The sequence below is a fragment of the Natator depressus genome, chromosome 24 (genome assembly GCF_965152275.1).
Source record: "Natator depressus isolate rNatDep1 chromosome 24, rNatDep2.hap1, whole genome shotgun sequence".
NCBI classification, from domain to species: domain Eukaryota; kingdom Metazoa; phylum Chordata; order Testudines; family Cheloniidae; genus Natator; species Natator depressus.
This window is the reverse complement of record NC_134257.1, coordinates 962925-978403: the sequence shown is the minus strand read 5'-3', so window position 1 is coordinate 978403 and position 15479 is coordinate 962925. Positions and strand designations below refer to the sequence as shown.

Genomic DNA, 15479 nt, shown 5'->3' with positions numbered 1-15479 from the left:
CATTGAGAGTTGCATTAAATACAGCAACAGGAAAACCCCCTTTGTCAACAGCATGAGTGTCTACACTACAGCCACAGCACTGGAGTCGCTGCAGTGTAGACACAGTATAAGCCTGTCTCTCTGGAGTTCCCAACTGCTGTTCTGGCCTTTGTGCACCTCCTGTGGGCCTGCATCCAGGGCTGTGGACCACTTAAACCCCCAAGGTATAAGCAGGGCTTAATCGGTGCATAGGCCTCATGCAGCTGCTCAGCACAGGTAGATTTTTACCCAGATTTCGGTGCACCCCACAGTGGTTGCTGGGATCTCTCCTGACGATAGAAAAGAGGAGTAGAGAGAAGACACCCCCTCATCCCCAGCACCCAATGATTGGGGAGGGAAGACTGGGCCAGATCCTGAGCAGTGCCAATTTACACCAGCTGCGGACCTGGCGCTGTCTATTGAATGGAGGAGCGGAGACCCACACAACAGTTCTAGTGCTCTCTTGGTGGATGTTGTGGCATTTGCCTGGTGACAGTGTGTCAATATGCAATAGTGCTCAGTCAAGATCATGCTGCATCATGGCCCAACAGTGCAGCACAGCACCAGGACCTCCCACACAGACAATTTTGTGCATCTTCATTCGATAACGACCCATCCATCTCTCTAGTGAGTCAAGTTTGCACACCTCCAGCTTTGAGTGCCTCTCAGCTTCTCCTTCAGGCTGGCTTCCATGAGACATCTCCAGCTGGAGAACTCTAGAAGCTGGAACATAACAGGATTTTGGAGAGGGACCCGGTACCTCTCTCTCAGCCCTGGGAGAACTGACCCCATTAGCTTAGTTAACGGAACACAAACAAAATGAAATATTAATGAAGAGGTGAAAATGACAAACGGAATGAGGGGGTGTGGAGACTTCACAGCTGGCTTCTTGTCGCTCCAAAGGATTCCTTACAACAGCTGGAGTAGCTCCAGTGTGACTGAAACCAGCTGGCACAGAGCGGTTTTAGGATGGAATCTAATCCCCACAAGTCCACTAGGGATGTTCACCATCTCTGTTCTGACAAACAGCTCTAGGAACCAAGCACCAGCCTGCTCCAGATGTTGGCTTGTCCTGGAGATAGCCCTACCTGTGACAGGGGTGGGTCACCCCAGCTTCCTGTACTGAATCCACCCATCCTCTGTTGGCCTGGAAGCTCAGAGTCTGCTTTGCTTCTCTCAGAGCGAGATTGAGAGACGCTCCTCTGCAGGCAATGTCATTGCACTGGGGGAAATCAGCCCCAGTTCTCACTCCTGCTCGTTCTGGTACTGCAGCCTAGAGCCAACAGGGCCTCCAGAGGCCACTGGCTGGACACCGCGCTGCTGGGTACTTTCCAAATGCCTAGCCAGACAGGCGAGCGGTGCGACGCCGTGAGGCATCTGCCATGGCGTCTCCTCCTGAAATGCAGAGGCGCTCCAAGTGTTTGCTGTGGTGGGTGAAACTCCCTGGTAGGCAGGAGCCACAGTGCTCTGACCCCTGCTTGGTGGCTAATCACCACACGGTTACTGGGAACTCTGCAAGATGCCTGTTATTAAACCTAATCACAGCACCCGCACATGCAGGCCTAGTCGTGGCCTCCATGGTAACCAAATGGGGAGGCTGCCTTTAACTAATTACTGTAATCTTCCCCGGGAGCCTGCATAGGAAGGGTGTGGCTGGGGAGGGAGGGGAGAGAAATGACTCAGCAAGAGATTCCTTCATGCACAAGGTGTCCATGAGGACTAGCGCCTGCCTGGGTAACCCTATGGAGCTGTTGGCCTGAACAGGGGCTAAGGAGCAGAGTTCCCAGCATCCAAGTGTACATGAAAGAGGAACAGGCCTTGGCTAGTGACATAAATGGCTGTGGGACTCTGACACCGGCTGTAAAACAGCGGGTAGCCATGGCTGGTTAGTTTAGCTTGATTAAGGAAAACAGGGAGCGTTATTTCATGCCAAAGCAAGGATCCTAGTATATAATACACAGCGAGAGTCACCCTCTTCAAGGCCCATCGCAGGCTGCTGAGGAGTGAGGTGGCTGGAATAGTTTGTTGTACCAAGTGAGATTTCATTCTGCTAATAAAAACATTCTCCCCCCGCTTCATTCTGCCAGTAACACGTAGCATTGCAAGGAGGCAACTCTGCACACTGAGGAAGAGACTCGCTTTCCACATCTTCTCTTGAGCTTGGCCACAGAAGCTGGGGGGGTTTGATAGTCAGTCAGTCAGTGAGACAGTCCGGGGATAGTCAGTCAGATGCTCTGCAGCTCAGTGCGGGGAGAGAAAGGCAGACGCTTGTAAAAAACAGTGGCTGAGAGGTTGGCCTGTCTGGGACAGCTGCCAAACCCCACTGCTGGGCACTGAGCAAGGGATGTTTCTGTTGCACAGACCAGGGTCTCTGTGGAGTTGCTCTGCTGAGATCCAGAAAACTTGTGTCACACAGTACTGTTCAGCAGCCTTTCCTCAGTGGCAGCTGGATCTGTGCCCCTGCCCCTGTACTTGTTCTAAAGACTCACCTGTGCCCATTATTTATCCACAGCTCATCCTGTGTTGCTTGGCATTATCTGCTGTTTTAGAGCCTGCCTGCTTAGTGGGCAGGTCTCGCTGCCACACTGAGGGTTGGCAACCATTGCTGGAGCCCAGTATTGCTGAGACACTATACACACTGCAGCTTTCCCACCCAGCATAGCTCCGTGCATCCGCTGGCTACAGAACTGGGCCCATGGTACTTTGGCAATTGTGTACTTTGCGGGCTTTTCAGGTATCCTGTAACACACACACACACTCCATAGTTGTGTGTCAAGATCTGGAAAACACCTGTTAGATCCTGTCCAAGTGTCATTCATTCCTCAGACAAAGGACATGTCAGATCCATGGAAGCCCAACGCAGTGATCCAGAGACCGGAGTGAGTTCCACCACTGAGTGCTGGCTGGCCCGGGAGACCTCTCGTTCGCCCCATTGTCCCAGTGCATGCAGCAGTTCAGATTAACGCTGTGAGTTTTACTTACTATTGATGAGGGTTTGACCTCCCCAGCTCTCAGCATCCTGATTGCTCACAGTCTTGCCAGCTTTCAGCAGTAGAGCAGCAGGAGCAAAAGCTGTGAAGTCTTGCTCATGGTCAAACTAGCTGAGAAGCTCCCAGCCAGTGGGGAAGGAAGGGGGCTCTGTAAAATCCCCCAAACAAAACCTGTCTTGTCTTGCTTCCCAAACTGTAACTCTGGGTTAGATCCTGGAAGGGGCATCAGTGGAGTCCTAATGGAGCCCTATCCAGTCCTTGACTAAAGAGCCTCAAGGAGTGTGTTCTAAAAACGGGAAGGAAATGGAGGCAGGATCTCCATGGCTCAGTATAGGAAGGACCCAGTGGGTGGGTGTGAGGGGCAATCTGCTGGCCCCAGCTCCCTGAAGCTTTGCTCTGGATTGTGTACTTTCTCCCCTGGGCCGCTTCCCTGAGAAAACAGCCTTACCATGATGCCGGTGAGGAGACAGACGCCTTTCCCACAGTATGTGTGAGGCACCATGTCACCGTAGCCAATGGAGAGGAACGTGATGGAGATGAGCCACATGGCACCCAGGAAGTTGCTGGTCACATCCTGCTGATCGTGGTACCTGCCAAGGAGATGTACACCTCAGTGTAGCAGGAGAGAACAGGACACCAGTCATCTCACAGAACTCTCCCCCTCCCCCCACCCGGGGGGTCTCTGCCAGGTCAGATAATGGTGCTTATGGAAATAGGGCCTTGTCTATCCACTTTCTAGTCCCCAGTGTCAGCAGGCAGCTGCAGAAGACACCAAGCAAGCACTGTCTTCTTCCTGCACAACCCATCCCTGCAAAATTGACTGGTCAAAAGGGCATTTTCAGTGGCCTCAGGTTACAATCTTCCCATGCTGGATGTCTGCAACCCTGCCTCTGTATGGCTTCAGGACCACATCTTAGAACCATGCACTGCCATAGCAGCTGGGCTTAAAAGATTACTTGCAGCAAGATTATGGAATCAGATAGGCGCCCACCCCTCTCCAGATGTAATTAACCTTGGCCTGAAAGCCTCTGGACTCACCCAGCATGAGACCATACTGCAAAATAGGGAATAAATATTAATAATGCAACAGAATGTGCCCCAGCTGCAGCAATTTCACAATTTCCTCATAAGAAACCCCCCATGTGTGCACACACAGAGCAAAGACTCAGCGGAAAGATTTTGCTTTCAGTCAGTGTTGCAGTCACGTTTTAGTGAAATACCCTCCAGCTCCATCTGCACTGGGGCCAGGCTGCTGGGCAGGGATGTCTGTCTGATGGGGAAACGGACGTGACTGAACGGAGAGGAAAGAGGCAGGCTGAGAGCTGCTACTGCTGCTCTGTTCCCACCAGTTGCTCAACCTGTCAAGGTTCCTCATGAACTTTTCATTTACATTTGAACTCACAGCACAATGTTGTCTCCTGCAAACTCATTATCGCCACCTCCCTGCGAGTGATGCAGACCTCATGAGAACAAATTCCTCCCCCTCCTGACAGAACTGAAATGCACCTGTGCCAGTTTACACCTTTGATAACTTTCCCTACTTGGGCTCAAGCTGGCACGGAGACTGTCTGCATTATGGGTGTCTGACAGCAACGGCAGCTTGCCTCCAGCGTTCATGTGAAACTGGCCCTGGATTATGGATTTAGCACGCACATGCCCCCTGCAAACAACAAGCACAAACTAACAGAGCGTGCTGGCAATTTCAACCCCTTCCTGGGGCGTTATACATCATTCTGAGCTTCTCTGGTTAGCAGCTCGGTCACCAGGCGAGAGGCTTGTAAAACAACCCAGAGCGAGCAAATGACATTAGTATCAACCCAATATTAATGTATTTTTCCTGACTTCTGTTCCTGCACCTACACACATGCACACCCGGCCACTGACTGAGGTTAGGGAGACTAGAGACCCAGTGTCACATTAACCAATGCCCCCTGCTCTGCTCCCACATCCTCCTGGCTCTTTCCCTGGCTGCCCCCCAGGTAAGGGGGTCAGGTTCCACTGCAGGAAAACTTATGCCCAATCCTGCAAAGACTTGTGACTGCGCTTTACTCGAAGCATGTGAGGATTCAGTGGCACTCCTAGCCTCAGCTAGTAACTCCAGGGAAACTTTGTAATGTTTCCATTGCCACGTTCCATCCTTTGGACAAAACACCGAATTCTGGTCAGTTTCCTATCCCTGACAAGGTCAACAAACTCTCTGGCTGGCCCCCAGAGCCTCAGCTGCTTCTCTTCCTGTTCCTGTACAGCAGTGAGACCTGCTCCTCTGGCCCCCAATCTCTGCAGGCCAGCTTGTCACAGGCCTCTGCCAGATTCTCAGGCTCAGTTCAGGCCAGGCCAGGCCAGGCCAGACCATCTCCTCGGCAGTAACTGAGCCTGTAACCTGGGGGAGATGAACTGGAACCGCTGGCCTGGCTTGGATGGTGTGATCCAGCAGCAGTAATGCATCAGCGTACACAGCAAAGGACTCTGGTCTGGTTACTGCTGTTCTCTTTCCCTGGCTGCAGATCCAGGACACCTTATCCTTTCGAACAACCTAGCTAGGTTTAAGATAGAGCTTGACAAGTTTATAAACAACATTCTATAAGGGGTTGCCTGCAACAGCAGGGAGCTGGACTCCGTGACCCAGGTGCTCCCTTCCAGGCCTATGTTCCAACTGCTCAAAAAACCAGAAGCTCCGACTAGTGAGGAGCGGCCTAGTCTGCTGACCTCGTGGGGCTTTGCACGGTCATGCCAGATGGCACCCCCAGCCTCTCGCTGCTCTGCCCCAGAAGAGTGTTCGAACCACTGCCCTCTTCCAGCCAGTCTGAGCAGTGCGGACGAACTCCTAGTGGAGGAATCCAATCTAGACCTCTCCAACAGAGGGCAGGTGGCTGGGATGTAAGCACTCCAGGGTGGAGTGTTTTAAAGAGGAGACTGGCATTGGTCTGCGGGCGGCAGAGGGCATAGCCCAACGTGCTGTTACCGTGATTGCTTTCTGCACAGGTGCAATGGTAGTCGAGACTGGAAGCCACTTCCAACAAGCAGCAGCAACCTGGTGTATACGGAGCCTCTCAGAGGCACCCAGCTTTGTGATGCAGTTCCAAATAGCCTGCTTTCCAGACGTGATGAGAACCACAGCTCCTGTTGTCTTCAAGACCCAGCTGTGACTCCATAGTTTCTTTTGACTTCTCCATCTGCTTGCTGTGCTCAAGATGTTTATTTCCAGGCCCCTTTGGAGAAGAGGGGATCAGATGCTTGATGGGGTGCTGTGGCTGGATCTGCCAAGGCCTGTTTGCTTCTCCGGGGCGGGTTTCTCTCAGCTTCCTTGTGAAATCATTAAGGGAAAACAGATGGAGTTTTTGGCAATTTCCTCCAAATCAATTTGTCCAAGTTTCTCAACTCAGAACTCTCTGGACTATTTTATTATTATTTTTATTTCCCCAAGTCTCCTTATCTGGAGAGTCTAATGAAATATGCAAGCATAAAAAAATGTTGACAAGAATCTGTTTAATATCACATTCCCCACCCTAGTATTAGCATAGAGAGAGGTCTAGTAGTTAGAGCAGGGGACTGGGAGACCGGACTCCTGGCTGCTGTTCCCAGCTCTTGGTGGAGAGTGTGATCTAGTGATTAGAGCAGGAGACTGGGGGTCCCAACTCCTGGTTTCTTTTGCCGGCTCTGCCACTTGGGGAAGACACTGGGCCTCAGTTCCCACAAAAGGGGATAATGATATTTGGCCCCCCACAGGGATTAATGTTTCCCCGCAGTGCTCTGGGTCAGAGCTGGAGAACGCTATTGAAGTGCAAATTAGGAACAGGGCTATTTGTTTTCTATATGGATGAGAGGCTTCTGGTGTATATAACGGTGCTAGAGTCAGTGCAGTCCCCTACTCCTAAAGTAGAGGATCAGAGGCAAAAAATGCCTGCTTTGGAGAAGACCAGACTTCCCCTCTTGGTTACAGACTCCGAGTTGCAGTAACAAAGCTGTTCCGGGGTGAAAGAGACCACAAGTCATTGGCTTGCCCAGTGCTACTGAGGCAGCCCAATGCAGGGCTCTGAGTGCAAGTCTCCAGAGTATTGTGAAGGCCGCATGCTCCACCCTCAGAGGAGGGAGCGCCTTGCATCATCTGGGTGGCTCTGGCTGATGCAGAGTGGTACTGACAGGCTGTAGCAGAGGGGAGCTGTATTCAGCCCTCTTCCCTTGAGGAAAGATCACCAAGGTGCAGGGTCCCTGGGAGAAGGAGGTGGGAAGACCTCCATATTCCCAATTGCTGGGAGAGATGAGGCAATGTTCTCAGATGATGCTGGTGGCTTCATTTGATAAAGCCTCATTTCCTGAGCTTGCCTGCAGCTCAGTGTCCCTCTCTCCAGTCCCATAGGAGCTGTTCTGAAAAGCACTTCTGAGAATGCTGACTCCCACTGGGCCAGCCAGCTATCTGGAAAGTCACATGCTGCAGTGTGGCTGACTGGGAAACCAAAGGATGTGGGAAGCCTCCTGTGCTGAGGGGAGTTGCTGAAAACAGCTTCATAACTTTTTCATCAAAGTTAAAGACAGTCTCCCACCACAATGTGAAGACAACTGTGCCAGTTGTGACCCACCTGGGGATGCTAGACTAGAAAAACCAGACAGGCTCCCCCCCAGTGCACAGCAGCACTCTCTGGGAACCAGAAGGAGATGGGATACTTGCTCTTAAACAAACGTCTAGGGCGCCAGTGTCTAGCTAGAGGTTATAGGAAGTCAGAAAGGCAGGTCCCAGAGGCCCCGGCTCGAATCAAAACAAGCTTCTCTCTTGCCATAGTATGTCTCAGATGCATAGATTCCAAAGCCAGAAGGGACCACTGATCATGTAGTCTGACCTCCCATGTAACACAGGCCATAGGACTTCCCACACTTCATTCCTCTTCAAGCTAGCGCACAGCTTTTAGAAAAAAACAGTGTCTGCCAACGACGAGGCAGTCCAGGAACGCTGCACGGACTCAGGGGCCGCAGAAAGACCCAGCCTTCCCGGGCTGCATTTGCAGAAGGGCAGACAGAAGTCACCGTTGAACCATACCCTGTGAGGAGATCCCAGTGCCATCTATTCACCTCCCTTTCTCTGCACAACCAGTTACATGGGACCAGTGTGCAGCTGTGCCAGCTGTGCACTCATCTTGCAGTATCACAAAAGCCAAGTGTGCAGCTGTCGCATAGGAGACTCCAAGGTAAGCCCAGGGGCTGCAAGAAGGAGTGTTGTCAGTTCAGTAGGCGGTGCTCTTTCCCCAAGTCACTTCCAGCTAAGGCCAGTCGATCTGTAAAATGCTCTGCCATCTTTCTGGATAAAAGATGCTATATAAACAGAAGATGGTGTTAGGATCTTTTACCCCGGGAAAGAAATCCGCCAGCACACAGTCCTACCCTCTAGACTCAGCATGGCCAACAGCAGAGCCGTAAGCCCGGAAACCCCTTAACCTGAGCGAGAGGGAATAGTCAGTAAGCAGAGTACTCGAGGAGTCCTCGGCTGGAGGAAGCAAGCAGAGTGCCACACTGAGTGAAGACAATTGCAGTTCTCCTCAATACCTGTGCAGCTTGGCTGCTCCGTATCACACTCCAGCACAGAGCAGTGCGTCTGGTCAACTCCATACGTAGCCATGGATAGCAAGATGTTACTGCAGCGAGGGATGGAGGTGGACTCATGAATCCCAGCTCTGTTTGAGGCAATTGCCAATACCAAGAATGCTACTCCAGCCTTGCTCTCCACTATGCATCGAAACCATCGTCTGCTGTACGTGCTCACACCCTCTCGCAGGCAGATTTTCACTTGGTGGGTTACGTCCTTCTCTGCTAACCAGTCAGCAGGATCTTCCTCCTCCTGAAAAAGTACCTCCCCTCCATCAGGCAGCTGTGTGCCTCTGATAAAGGGCTTGGAGCTGTTCTCTGCCTGCCACAAGCAGGACGTGAACCAAGGAGCCTGGCTGATGAGAACAATTCGGTGGGGTTCAGAAGGAAAAGGGTTAGGGACAGGCCAACGTACCGAAGTTTTTTTCTTTTTTCCCAAAAAGCACTTTTGAGCAGATGATGCTTGTCCAGCCGGACAGCTGGCACGCACCCTGCCATGTGAAAGCTGCGAGAGCCGGCTGCAGGACCACGCTCACACCAAAGGCTGATGCAGTTGCTCTGACCAGAGCATTCATTTCCACCACCCGCCTTCCCCTGAATGAGCAAAGCCAAATGATGCTGCTGCTGCTGGGAGCAAACTTGCCCAGGCTGCTTGCCTTTCTCTCGGCTTCCCTTGACATTGCTTTCCACCAGTGAAGGGCCATTCCCTACCAAGCCTCTGGGACCGTGTGTTCTTTCCGTGTGTTCGAAGCTCAGCCTCCCCCACGCGTCTGCCCTCGCAGCCCAGTTTGGAAGTGGAGTATCTGAGTGCAAGGAGGCATGTTACTCCTCCTAGGCAATGCCCACAGCGAGCGAGTGACAGCCAGTTCACCGGTTTGTGTAGGTGTCATGGGAGGGGAGGGGAGGGGAGTGACCAGGAGGGAGAAGTGGGCAAACGCAGGAGTGTTGAGGCTGGCAGTGGTGACAGAGCAGAGTTGGCGTGGGGAGGCTGAGCTCAGAGACAAGGGTGACAAGGGAGCCAAAAAACTCAGCTGGGTCTGTCGCAGGTGGGTGAATGAAGGTAATGCAATGCCCACCTGGAGAGCACCCAGCCATGCTCACAGGGCACACTTCACGCTCTGTTGAGCGGCGTGTGGCGACTACCCAGCTGTGGCTGGTCACTGGGAACTGACCCTGGAGCTGTGCTGATGCCTTTTTCCACAAGCCAGAATGGGTTGGGGTATGGGGCCCATGGTAGTCCTGTAGCCCCAGAACCACCCCTCCCCCCCCCCAGGAAATGGGGTGGAACAAGCTGTAGCGGGGTGAGCTATGCTGCAGGCTACCTGGCTCCAAGCAGCTTTTAATGGGTGTGAACTTTCTGGAATGTAAAAAAGTGGGAGGGGTCACTGTGCTAACATCTAGGCTCTGCACACCAGGGATAACTGTTCTGATGGGGGCAAAACATGTGGCCCTCTTAGTACGGGAGCCAGCAACCTCACTGAGCAGGCGCGGTGTATAAAGCATACTGATGGGTTGCTAAGCAACGCAAAGCCTTTTGAAAAACCACAACCCACCCCTGACAATGCTGGGGGTTAGGACTCAGCAGAGGAAGCGAGCAGGGAACAAAAGGGAAGCAGCAGCCAGGCAGAGAACAGAGAGCAAAGGGCTGTGAAATGCAGAGGGGAAAGGGAGGATGAATGGAGCTGGGGGAAAGCGACCAAGGGACACAGCATCCCATGTGCCATGAATGTTGGGGTCCCCAGGTCACAGGTGCCCACAGCTCCAAAACCACCCCAATCAGCAGAGGCCAAGGAACGGATGAGTCACAGAGCTTGGACTCCCGTGTTTAGTCCTAAAAGAAAGGAGCAAGTCTGCCGGCACAACCTCCTGCTGTATAGCAAACTGCAGCCACCCCAGCACGAGGCACACGAGGATCCGGTTCCCCACCCCCCCACACTCATGCTCTCTCTGTGTGGAGCTCTGCACTGGCAGACACTCCCTGTACTAACGAAGCCACTGGCTCTCCTGGCCATTATGCCTGGGCAGCGCTAGAAAAGGTCAGGTCACTATTCTGTGTTCTAACTCCCTCTGCCCAGCCATGTGTGCAGGGGGTTAGGGAGGGCGGTGGGGGCTGCTTGCTCTGCCAGCTTGTGTCCTGGCCCAATTCCATCCCCATTAACTGCATTTTGACACCTGCCTTTTCAGTTGGATAAGAAGTTATTCTGTATTTTTTGTCTTAAACTGTCATGTAGCATTGCTGCTTCTTGATGGATTCTGTGGGCCACCCTAGAGAGGGCTGCATTCCGGTCTCAGTGGGACAATCCCTGTGTCTCGCAGACCTTGGCCAGCTGGGGGGGCATAAGGGTTCATTCGTTCGTGGTTGCTGCTTGGCCAAGGATAGTGCTGTCATGGTATGGATCATTACCATGGCTGTGATCTGTAGTAGGGCGCTCGCTAACTTGTACAGTGGCTATTTTTTAGTATTAATGTTTATTTATTTACATTTCATTTTCCAGCCCAATCACACAAGGGACAGAAACTCAGTCAGGAGGGCCCAGGAACCTTGCCAGCCCATTTAAATCCCCCAAATGCAGAACCCATAAACCACACTGTCATAGCACCGTCAGATAACCATACCCATCACCGCAGCATAGAAAAGCTCGGCCAGTCAGCGGGTGTGGCACCAGCACTCTTCCATAGGACTTAAAGCAATCCAAGTTCCCCTTTAACGGGCCCCAGCAACCTAGACCAGGCCGTCATCGTGCTCTGTAGTGACTGGGCGCCTAGTCCAGGCACCTGGAAAGCAGAGTGAAAGGTCTCTTGCTCTCGGTGGCTCCGTCTCCCATAAGCTCCTGCCCGAGGTCCCAGGAGAGATCCTGAAGATTCCCCTACTCAGGCTGGGACAGTGGAAGCACAGGGGCCACGCAGCTGAGGGGCCAGGCCAAACCTGAGTGGCGCTGCGATCCCATGCACAGGTAGCAGTGCCAGCGGGGTCAGGCAGCAGGGGGGGAAAGGCACTTGAGAGGGAGAGAAGAGGGTCAGAGCCCGTCCTTCAAAGGGCCAGCGAAGGTCCCTGCAGTCCCTAGCACAGGTATGCCCAGGTACAGCTGATTTCACCATCTCCATGGCAGGATGGGCTGCTTCAGGCACGAGCCTATGCGTCAGGAGCTGTGGGTTCAGTTCCTGCAAGATCTGGGGCAAATCACATAATCCCTCTGTGCCGCCGTCTGTAAACAGAGAGAACAATCCTTCCTTTCCGCGTAGGGAGCACGCACAAGCCATCAGGATGGGGCAGTGCCACAGAGCGACCTGGATCACTTGGTAAGCCAGGCTTATGTGAACAACGTACACCTCGGGATGCTGGTGCACTGCCGAGCTGGAGGACTGTGTCCTGGAAAGTCGTAGGGCAGATAACCAACTGAACCCGAGCTTGCAGTGCATTGCTGGCTGAGCGTGTCACTGTGATAGCAACGTGGAAACAAATACTGAACTGGAACAGGACCGTGTCCAGGGCATCGGTGAGACCATTCCTGCAATCTTGGGGGCAGTTCTGGTGTCCACACTTCCAAAAGCATGTTGAAAAATCGGAAGGGGTTTATAAAGAGCTACAAGAATAATTCCAGGCCTGGAAAAAACTGCCTTATAGTGAGAGACTTAGGGAGCTCAATCTGTTTAGTATAACCAAAAGAAGATTAAGTGTTGATTTGACCATAGTCTGAAAGTACCTACATGGGGTGAAAAAACAGGCTAGTAAATTATTGCTCTTTAATCTAGCAAGGCAGAATGTGATCCTGTGGCTGAAGCTAGACAAATTCAAACTAGAACTAAGGGGAGAGTTTTTAACAGGGAGGGAAATTACCCATTGGAACACCTTTCTTAGGAACCTGGTGGATTCTCTGTCACTTGAAATCTTTCAGTCAGGTTTGGCTGTCTTGCTAAAAGATCTGCTGTAGCTCATTCAGAAGTTATGGCCTGGATGCAGGAATTAGGAGAAGCTTAGACAAATACCTGTCAGGAATGGTCTAGATAATACTGAGTCCTGCCATGAGTGCAGGGGACTAGACTAGACGACCTCTTGAGGTCCCTTCCAGTCCTATGATTCTATGATTACAGGGTGAAATTGCAGGAGATCACAACAACCCCCTTTGGCCTTAAAGATCTCAGACTCTGAGCCATGGCTGTTCATGCTGTACACTCTAAATTAGGGTCCGTCTCTCACTATGGTTCGTACAGACCCTAGCACAATATGGGCACGACCGTAATACAATCATCATTGCCTGGGGAGCAAAAGCACAAGTCCAGGTTGCAAGAAAGTTTTAACGACCTAGAGCACAAAGTCTGTAGGACAGTGCCCAGAACAGGAGTGGAGGGACATTCCTTGATTGGGGTCTCTAAACAAAGCTCTAATATCAATATTAGCCCCCTATTTTCACCCCTCTGACTTGCCAATAACTCCTTTCGGTCTGAAGCTCAAAATCCCCCAGCAGATTGCTCCTGTCAAACCCAGCTGAGCCTGGGGGCTGGTGACCCTCCAAAACAGAAACCTGGCATGAGGCAGTTGGTTATTGGGGCTTTTGGTTTGCATCTCTGGTGACAGCAAACCCGCAGGGAGCTGATTCAGTGCTGCAAAGCAGACGGCCTGGATTACTTGGCATGGCTTTGGAGCACATTCTTCTGTTGATAGTGGCTCGGTTCAGACTCCAAGGATGTGATGTGATAGCATTTTGTTCAGTGCTAACTCCAACAAGACATCGAAGATCAAGCTGCGTTCTCAGGCCCTAGGCTAGGCCCTAGCAGCACACAGGGGATTTCACCAGGGCCAAGGATTGGGTCCTCCATGACTCCTCTAGGTTTGTGCTCATATCTGGCCCCCACTGGCAGAGAAAACCCTGGTGTGCTGTCTGTACAGATCAGGTTAAAGGCAGAACATGGTTTCCTGGTGTTTTACAGCCATTTCCGGGCATAGCTGCTCCTGCTCTACCAGCGATATGCATGAGCACAACTCTAAGAGGGGTTTGGTTTGTAACAGGTTCCAGGAATCCAGACTGAGGCTCCCCTTTCCCAGTGCACCCGCCCCCTGGGATGACAGCGACCCAGGGTACAGCCAGTGAAGTTAATCTGGGCAGGCCCATCTGCCCTAAGAAACTCCATCCTTTCCTTGCATAGCAGTAGCAGCGGCTAACTCAAAGCGGGTCTGTGTAGGGCAGGACAGCATCGTCTGTGCATGGCAGTGCAAAGCACGAGGTGTTGATCTGCCGACTCCACACTGACACTGGCTGGAAGTGAGGAGGCCAGAGCTGGATATGGCTCGCTTCATTCTTGGCTGTAATATCCTCCGAGCTACCAAGCACAACGTGCGGAAGATGGAATCTGCCCAGCCAGGGAAGAGGCACGGAAGAGGTGCAGCTGGAAGGTGTTGCCTGTCTCTCCCTCAGCAAGCTGGAGAACTGAGTAGCTTTGGCAGGTGCTTTGAGCTAACGAAGTGGCGCTGCCAGCGCTCTTCCCGCGGGGCTCCAGGAGAGAGCAGCACTCACGTTCCTGCCCAGTTCCCACCGGGGAGACCCCAGCTGCCTGCACTGCAAAGAGGTGAACAGCAGCTGTGGCACCGCTGACAGGAAGGACCTGCCATTGTCTGCACCAGCCCTTTGGAACGGCGGTACCCCTAGTGCACGAATGACTAGGTTCTGGTGGCGGACTGGCCTGTGGTGAGCAGCCAGCTGGGACAGTACTTTGCCCAGCAGTGGGGTCTTACATCTAAGGCTTCACCAGCAAGCATTGATTAGACCTCGCAGTGCGAGCTAGGGAGGGATACACGAGGACCGGTCTGCCTACCCTGGGCTGCACAGCAGGACAGGGAGTGGAGGGCTCTTTGCCAGGTGGTGACCTGCTGTGGGGAATATCCTTGAGTACTTACACACCGGGAGCTTAGTCTGGTTCCTTACGTCAGGTCTGGGCTGGTCCTGGTGCTACATCCCCGGCTGTGTCTCTGGGAGTTAGGAGAGGATTTTGAGAGACAGCCTCCATGTATGGGACCAGAACTGAGCCACCGAGAGAGATGCGAATGCTACGGAGGGGGCTCTCCGCTGCCCAAACAGGCTGTGCTGCTCCTCTGAGCAATGACCAGCTTGCAAGGGTGAAGGCTGGGCAGTGAGCAGGTGCTTCCCAAAGCAGAGAGAGACAAGTCTAGAGAAAAGAGAAGGGAGGGAGAGACCCAAAGGTCCAAGGGAGGGGGAGGAGAGGGTAGAGAAGCAGCTCCGGGGTGGTTTGAGCAGGCAGCCGGGAGTCAGCGCAGAGGCCTGTGAGTCCTCAGAGAGCATCTCCTCACCCCTCATTGGCAGCCCAGTTCCTCCCCACAGACCAGCTATGCTGCTCCCCCAGCCCATGTGGGCTGGACAAGCTCATCTGGGGGTGGGGGGGGGAGGGAGCAGGCCCCAGGCTCCCAATAGCACTTCCAGCCCTGCCAGCCAGAGCCAGCGGTATTGTTAGGCAAATGGCAGGTGCAGGGCAAACATGCAAACGAGGCCGCTGAGAGTCCTTCTGATCAATTAGCTACTCTGGCTTCCCCGTGCTTTTATCGCTGCTCTGCATCGAACAGCCCCTGGCCCCCAGCAGCGCAGAGACAGAGACAGGGCCACACACGCCCCGACTCAACAGGCTGAGGATTGCCAGCATGGGAGCCTCTGGCCTACCCCTCCCCCTCCCTGTCTGTCTGTCCATCCATCCATCAGGTACTTCCACGGGCGCCTTACCATAGTGCCGGAGTATCTCGCAGTACCCCCACGGCCAGTGCTGTGCTCCCTGCACCCCATGCTCTTCTCTCTCCCCTCCCTATTCTCTCCCTGAGGTGGGATTGTTTGGCCCAGCACCTGGCGCTGCAGGGTCCCGATCTGACGGGCTCCTGGCAATGCAGCTAACCCA

At 53.1% G+C, this 15479-nt stretch overlaps 1 protein-coding gene across 1 annotated transcript in view; it reads right to left on the bottom strand.

Moving 5' to 3' along the window:
- The window catches only part of KCNN3 (potassium calcium-activated channel subfamily N member 3), an 81629-nt gene that overhangs the window by 23566 nt on the left and 42584 nt on the right, over window positions 1–15479 (bottom strand). Inside the window, exon 4 of the mRNA XM_074938970.1 lies at window positions 3457–3598. Coding sequence (XP_074795071.1) covers window positions 3457–3598 — 142 coding nt within the window. The remainder of the gene's footprint in view (window positions 1–3456; window positions 3599–15479) is intronic.